Here is a 7,461-nt window from a genome sequence, read left to right on the forward strand (position 1 = left end):
CCTCCGGCGCACACACCAAGAGAGACAGAGAGAGAGAGAGAGAGAGAGAGAGAGAGAGAGAGAGAGAGAGAGAGTCTCATGAGTGTGTGTGTGTGTGTCTGTGCGTGCGAGTGAGTGAGTGAGTGTGTGTTTGTGTGTACGCGTTTTTGTGACAAATGAGGACATAAATGTGTATAATGACAAAGGTATGACAGGTATTACAAGGAGAAGGTGACTTTTCAGGACATTCCCCCATGTCCCCACTTTTCAAAACACTTATAAATCACACAGAATGGAGTGTATTGAAAATCTGAAATAGCAGAAAGTCTCCTGTGAGGGGTAGGTTTAGGGGTAGGGTTGGTGTAGGGCAATAGAATATACGGTCTGTACAGTATAAAAACCATTACGCCTATGGAGAGTCCCCCCTTTTCACAAAAACAAACCTGTGTGTGTGTGTGTGTGTGTGTGTGTGTGAGAGAGAGAGAGAGAGAGAGAGTGAGTGAGTGAGTGAGTGTGTGTGTGTGTGTGAGAGAGTGAGTGAGTGAGTGAGTGAGTGTGTGTGTGTGTGTGAGAGAGTGAGTGAGTGAGTGAGTGAGTGTGTGTGTGTGTGTGAGAGAGTGAGTGAGTGAGTGAGTGAGTGTGTGTGTGTGTGTGAGAGAGTGAGTGAGTGAGTGAGTGAGTGTGTGTGTGTGTGTGAGAGAGTGAGTGAGTGAGTGAGTGAGTGTGTGTGTGTGTGTGAGAGAGTGAGTGAGTGAGTGAGTGAGTGTGTGTGTGTGTGTGAGAGAGTGAGTGAGTGAGTGAGTGAGTGTGTGTGTGTGTGTGAGAGAGTGAGTGAGTGAGTGAGTGAGTGTGTGTGTGTGTGTGAGAGAGTGAGTGAGTGAGTGAGTGAGTGTGTGTGTGTGTGTGAGAGAGTGAGTGAGTGAGTGAGTGAGTGTGTGTGTGTGTGTGAGAGAGTGAGTGAGTGAGTGAGTGAGTGTGTGTGTGTGTGTGAGAGAGTGAGTGAGTGAGTGAGTGAGTGTGTGTGTGTGTGTGAGAGAGTGAGTGAGTGAGTGAGTGAGTGTGTGTGTGTGTGTGAGAGAGTGAGTGAGTGAGTGAGTGAGTGTGTGTGTGTGTGTGAGAGAGTGAGTGAGTGAGTGAGTGAGTGTGTGTGTGTGTGTGAGAGAGTGAGTGAGTGAGTGAGTGAGTGTGTGTGTGTGTGTGAGAGAGTGAGTGAGTGAGTGAGTGAGTGTGTGTGTGTGTGTGAGAGAGTGAGTGAGTGAGTGAGTGAGTGTGTGTGTGTGTGTGAGAGAGTGAGTGAGTGAGTGAGTGAGTGTGTGTGTGTGTGTGAGAGAGTGAGTGAGTGAGTGAGTGAGTGTGTGTGTGTGTGTGAGAGAGTGAGTGAGTGAGTGAGTGAGTGTGTGTGTGTGTGTGAGAGAGTGAGTGAGTGAGTGAGTGAGTGTGTGTGTGTGTGTGAGAGAGTGAGTGAGTGAGTGAGTGAGTGTGTGTGTGTGTGTGAGAGAGTGAGTGAGTGAGTGAGTGAGTGTGTGTGTGTGTGTGTGAGTGAGTGAGTGAGTGTGTGTGTGTGTGTGTGTGAGTCTGTGAGTGAGTGAGTGAGTAAGTGTGAGTGTGTGTGTGAGTGAGTGAGTGTGTGTGAGTCTGTGAGTGAGTGAGTGAGTGAATGTGTGTGTGAGTGAGTGTGTGTGTGTGAGTGGGTGTGTGTGTGTGTGTGTGTGTGTGTGTGTGAGTGAGTGAGTGTGTGTGTGTGTGTGTGTGAGTGTGTGAGTGAGTGAGTAAGTGTGTGTGAGTGTGTGTGAGTGAGTGACTGAGTGAGTGAGTGAAGCACATTCCTGTAACGTTTGATATAATTCAGGTGAATATGTCTCATGATAGCGAAAGTGCTCAGGTCTCACCCTGCGGGACGTTCTGAAGAAGAGCTGATTTACTCCTCAGAATCACTGGCTCCAGATCCACTGGCACGCTGACCATCAGATGATCCAGACGGTGGAAGCTAGCAAACAGACGGACAGACAGACGCGTGAGCACGAGACCGTGAGATTCAGCACACCAAACACATGACGACACTCACATGATCTGATATGACGCGCAGGAGACGTTCCTCTGTCAGAAAGAAACACGTCTGGGTGTCAATGGTGGGACAACAATGAGAAACAGATGCAAAAGTGCACTGAAAAACTATTTTACCCTCTTTGATGACTCCACCATGATGGGAAGCGTGGAGAGGATCCTCTCTTTCTGTGGAGACGCAGTCAGGTGATCGAACACGGCATTGATGACCACACTTTTCTCTGGAAGCCCAGGAACATCATCAAACATCAGCCCGACCAGCTGCTCTGGAGAGAGATAGAGCAGGCCGCTCATCTGGAAACAGAGAAGAACGCAAGCAAAGACCCAGTTAAAACTCTTCCACACTTCAAGAACAAGAGGAAGCTTGTTTTCCAGTAAAATACCTTGAGAAGCAAAACTGTGGAAGATACTGTATCCTGTTCTAAGAGAATCTTGAACTAAATGTCTTTCTTCTTGTGCTAAAGTCAGCACGCAAGGAAAATTCACCTCATTTTCTAAATGCAAGTAATAGACCTTATTGTGCGCAATTCATCTGTACATACATTTCACTTATTAATAACACAGTATAGTTTAATCAGAATGTCATAACTGGATCTTCCAGTGAAACTGGATTTAATCCACTAAAACTCCGCCCCTTTTTTATGATCTACTGCAAGATTGCATTCAGATCCGCCTCCATTTTGAAGAGCCACGCCCACATCTAAACATACAATCAGCAACTGACACACTGGCTGCGTCTGAAAGCCTAGGCAGCTGCCTCGCTGCAGTATGAGGCAATGACTTTGCAGGCAGCGTTTTTGGCACCTCATGAAACTGATTTCGGACAGGCTTCTGAGGCAGCGTAGCGGTTTAATGATCTACAACAAAATAGAATGAGTTTTGATGATAACTAAATGAATATTTAAGTATTATTATACTGATTTCTCACTAGAAATAACATCAAAAGTGCAAAAAGTTAGTCAGAAACATACATTTAAACACAAACTGACCACCAAACGCAACTTTCAGAAGAAGGAACCTCCGGAGACAGGAAGTGAAGCAGAATTCGGACGTGCCTTGATGCCTTCCTGCCTCCGAAGCCAGCATTTTAGAGCTTTCGGACGCAAAAAGAGAAAAACGCCTTAATATCTTTCTCAGGTTTGCTTCTCAGGTAACACTACCATGTTTTAGAGTAAATCCTGATGAGTGCAGTGACTGTTTGCGGTGTAAACGTGTTTTAGTGACTGTACCGGGTTGAACTGTGGGTTGAGCGAGATCAGCTGATTCAGAGGAAGGAGAGCAGAGAACTGGCCGAAGTTACTGATGAGCCACTGAGAGCTGTCGTCGGACACACACGCCGCACCTGAACACACACACACACACACACACAACATCACAGCAGTACAGTGTTAATGATGAGCTGATCTGACCCAGACAGATGAACGACACACAGAGGAGCATCTGATCAGTACCTGCTCTCGAGAGGAACGGCACGATGAAGTGTGACACGGTTATTCGGCGCTGAACATCATTCATATGGAAAAATCCTGCATCGAACGCTCCAACCCTTCATCACACACACACACACACACACACACACACAAAAGTCAATATCACAACACTCAGACTCCAAATCTAATCTGATTCACTGATATTCAGATCCATAAAACACTAGGATATTCACACACTGCTCACTCAGTATGTCTGACTGGTTTTAAATGTTTACAGAGAAAGTGAGGAAGATCTGGGCCGTTTACACTGTCTGGAAGCTCTGGCAGCTGAGGTTCTGGCTGCGCAGGCACTGCAGGAAGGTCCCGGAGGCGCTCGGCAGGAACGCTCGCAGGTGTTCATCAAGCCACAGCGCAGAGGCGCTCTCATCTGAGAATCTGTCCAGCCGCAGCTCCCGCAGGACGTCCAGCACCACTGAAGCAGAGCTGCTGCTCCTCCACACCGACTACACACAGAAGATCATCAGCACCAGCACAAGGAATCAAACACACAGCAGGACTGCTCTTCATCTCCGGTCATGGTTCAGAGTGAATAAATGCAGGATTTCTGCTGTTTACCGTCACTCTGAGTCGCTCAGTTCCTGTTTTCATAAAGCATTGATCAAGTGTTTTATGACTGAGTAATTCTAAATCTCTGCTAGTTTAGTATCATTGATATACTAATACAATTTTGAATTTGTTTTTATTTTGAGATTTTCTGTTTTCCTTTTAATTTCAGTTTAGTAAAGTTCAGTAATTTAGTAAATTGTGTGTTTATGCATATTTTTCAGTTTATAACTAAATTAAAATAAAATTGTTGCCCTGGCAACTACAGTAGGTGACATAAAATATTTTTTTATAAAATATTTTATTTTAATTTATTTCAATTTTAGTTTTTTTTAAACATTTTTATATTTTATTTTATTTCAGTTTATTTCAGAAGGTTTTAGTTATTTTTCTACCTCAAGTTAAAATAAACAAATGTTGCTTTGGCAACTAGGCGAAATCATTTTCTTAATATTTTATTTCAGTTAACATTGATTTTATTTCAAGTAACAAACGTGTGTTTGGTAACACTTTACAAGGTTCCATTTGTTAACATTAGTTAACAAGAACGATTAATGGAAAACATTTCTAAAGCATTTATTAATCTTAGTTAGTGTTAATCTCAACATTTACTTATACATTTTTCAAATCAAATGTTGGATGTTTTAATATTATTACCTGAACTAACAATGAGCTGCAAAGTTCAATAAATACTGTAACAAATGTATTGCTCATTGTTAGTTAATGTTAGGTAATACACTAACTACTGTTAACTAATGGGACCTTATTGTAAAATACTGCTGTGCTTTTTTTATGGTTTTAGTTTTAGTTGCAGTGTGAAATGAGTCTGTCCTGTACCTGGTTGGAGAGCTGCTCGAGGGCGATGTCCAGCAGGTGTGAGACTCTGGTCAGGAAGAGTTTCCAGCTCTCAGCTGAGCTCATGTCATCATCAGACAGGTGAGAGTTCAGTAGTGTGACCAGATACTCCACGCTCACATTCAGCACCTGAACACACACAACACGCCTGTTTACACCACCGTTTCACATCTGATTACAGAGCTGCATTCTGGGATATAGACTCATGTGTGATTACCGGGGCGCATGCATGTGCTGCAATACTGAAGCCACAAACCCGTCCTTCGTTCAAGCACTGCTGTGCTGCAGAACTGGACAGAGAGGACACAGTTAGTCAAAGCTGGGAAAAACAAAAGAGGAAAATTAAGCTTTACGCTACCTGTCCACTCCACTGCACACCCGAGTCTCTGAAACACACACAAAGAGAGCAAAACATCAGTATTGCACACTCATATATGATCATGAAATAATAGCAGTACTTTTCCTCTTTCACTTTGGACAGAAGCATCTGCTAAAAGCATGAATGTAAATGATGGTGATGGACAGGAATCACTGAATACCGTTGAATGGAGTCACGGCACACTGCAGAGGAAAAGACAAAAGCGGTGTTAAATGTACACAGCAGACTAAAATTATTGTTTCGGATTCTGTAAGAGTAAAAATGAAAGCGATTCATTTAAAATGACAAACACACCTCATTCACGACTGGGAGAAGAGCGCAGTCTGTGAGAACAGTCAAAAACAGCATTAATAAGGAACAGGAGAAAAGAACATAATGGCTGACAGAGAGACGGATGAAACGTCGCTGACCTGCAGGAGCCGTGCGGCTGAACTTATAAACGCTCGCCCAGATGACAGGCTCCAGATCACCCGCTCCTGAGCTCAAGATCTGCTCCAGCCTCGTGAAGCTGATTCACAACACAACAGAAGTAGTCAAGAAGATGTGGTCAATAATGCAACTGAATCTGATGGGTATTAATCAACTAACACTTACATTATCTGGTTGGTTTGACAGCTGAGTGGACTCTACAAAAGAAAACCATAAGAAGTCATGTATTTATTTCCATGCAGAGGAATAGAACTCTAAGCAGCAATAACAGGGTGAGCGCAGTAGAACATTTACATTTAGTCATGTAGCAGATGCTTTTATCCAAAGTGACTTACAAATGAGGACAATGGAAGCAATCAAAATCAACAAGAGAGCAATGAGATGCAAGTGCTATAACAAGACTCAGTTAGCTTAACGCAGCACACTTAGCAAGGTTTTTTTTTTAATTATATAATAAATAAAAAGAAAACAGAATAGAAACAGAATAGAGCAAACTAGTGTTAGAGGCCGTCTTTGCTTTTGTTAATGGTATAATCTCAACTCAACTTTTATTTATAAAGCACTTTCAAAACCATAAAAATGGAAAAATGGTATAATAAATAAAAAGAAAATAAATAGACAGAATACAAAAAGAATAGAGAAGCTAGGGTTAGTTTTTTTTTTTAGTGCAAGTCTAAAAGAGACATGTTTTTTTTATTTTATTTTTAAGAATAGAATCAGAATAGAGAGTGCTAGAGTTAGAGGGTCAAATAAAGACGGATTTTAGCTGATTCTTGAAGATGGGATTGAGTTGGGCAGGTCATTCCACCAGGAGGGAACAGTTAATGTAAAAGTGAAAGTGATTTTGTGCCTCTTTTAGATGGCACAATAATGCGTCGTTCACTTGCAGAATGAAAGCTTCTAGAGAGCACATAACTCTGAAGTAATGAAATTAGGTAAATGGGTGCAGAGCCAGTGGTGGTTTTGTAGGCAAACATTAATGCGAGCAGAACAAGCATTATAAACATGATTGAAAGCTTAATAGCACACTATGATGATACAATGGGATCAGTTACAGATGAATTGCAGAAATGTTTGTTTGCAGTGTCAAAAACGAAAAATAACAAAATAAAATAAAAAACTAAACAAATAGAATGAAATTCATACAAGTACTAGTGTAATTCAATAGAGCATCATGTTTCTACACCATTGGATCAAAAGATAAAATGAGTAACTTTGAGCTGTTGTTTCCACTACTGAATTTGAGATACAGACCCCGCATTTGGCTAGATAAATGTTAAGACCCTCTCAAATGAGGGTGCCAAATTTCAACTTCCTAATACATACACAGTTCTAGAAACTGCCAAAGACCTCCAGCCTTATCTTCTCACCGTTGTGGAGAAAACATACAAGAGCTCAAGAACATCAGGAAGTCCTCGCTCCACAGGAGACACAAGCAGATGATCAAACACTGTATTGATGACGACATTCTGTGACACACCAGGTTGAGTATTAACAATCAGTCCAACCATCTGCTCTGGAGTGAGATTGTTCAGAGTCTCAAACTAAACACACAGAGAAGAACAAGAGAATTAAAGTGAAGGTTAAGGTGACATTGTGTTATTTTTATAAATCTTCTTTGATGAAATCACATGTGAAGATGTGGAGACATACGGGATCGAAGAGTCCGTTGATGGAGAGCAGATCTTTGAGAGACACATACTGAGAGAACGGGCCAAAGTT

The 7,461-nt window shown here is 42.2% G+C and overlaps 1 protein-coding gene across 1 annotated transcript in view; it reads right to left on the minus strand.

Moving 5' to 3' along the window:
* The window catches only part of mslnb (mesothelin b), a 37,559-nt gene that overhangs the window by 17,316 nt on the left and 12,782 nt on the right, over positions 1–7,461 (minus strand). Inside the window, 15 exon segments of the mRNA XM_016252363.1 lie at positions 1,869–1,966; positions 2,045–2,076; positions 2,161–2,337; positions 3,273–3,385; positions 3,495–3,589; positions 3,780–3,976; positions 4,914–5,060; positions 5,149–5,221; positions 5,290–5,317; positions 5,471–5,492; positions 5,605–5,633; positions 5,721–5,818; positions 5,905–5,936; positions 7,110–7,283; positions 7,393–7,458. Of these exon segments, the coding sequence (XP_016107849.1) occupies positions 1,869–1,966; positions 2,045–2,076; positions 2,161–2,337; positions 3,273–3,385; positions 3,495–3,589; positions 3,780–3,976; positions 4,914–5,060; positions 5,149–5,221; positions 5,290–5,317; positions 5,471–5,492; positions 5,605–5,633; positions 5,721–5,818; positions 5,905–5,936; positions 7,110–7,283; positions 7,393–7,458 (1,381 nt within the window).

The sequence above is a fragment of the Sinocyclocheilus grahami genome, unplaced genomic scaffold, assembly GCF_001515645.1.
Source record: "Sinocyclocheilus grahami isolate Dianchi unplaced genomic scaffold, SAMN03320097.WGS_v1.1 scaffold1102.1, whole genome shotgun sequence".
Classification (NCBI taxonomy): domain Eukaryota; kingdom Metazoa; phylum Chordata; class Actinopteri; order Cypriniformes; family Cyprinidae; genus Sinocyclocheilus; species Sinocyclocheilus grahami.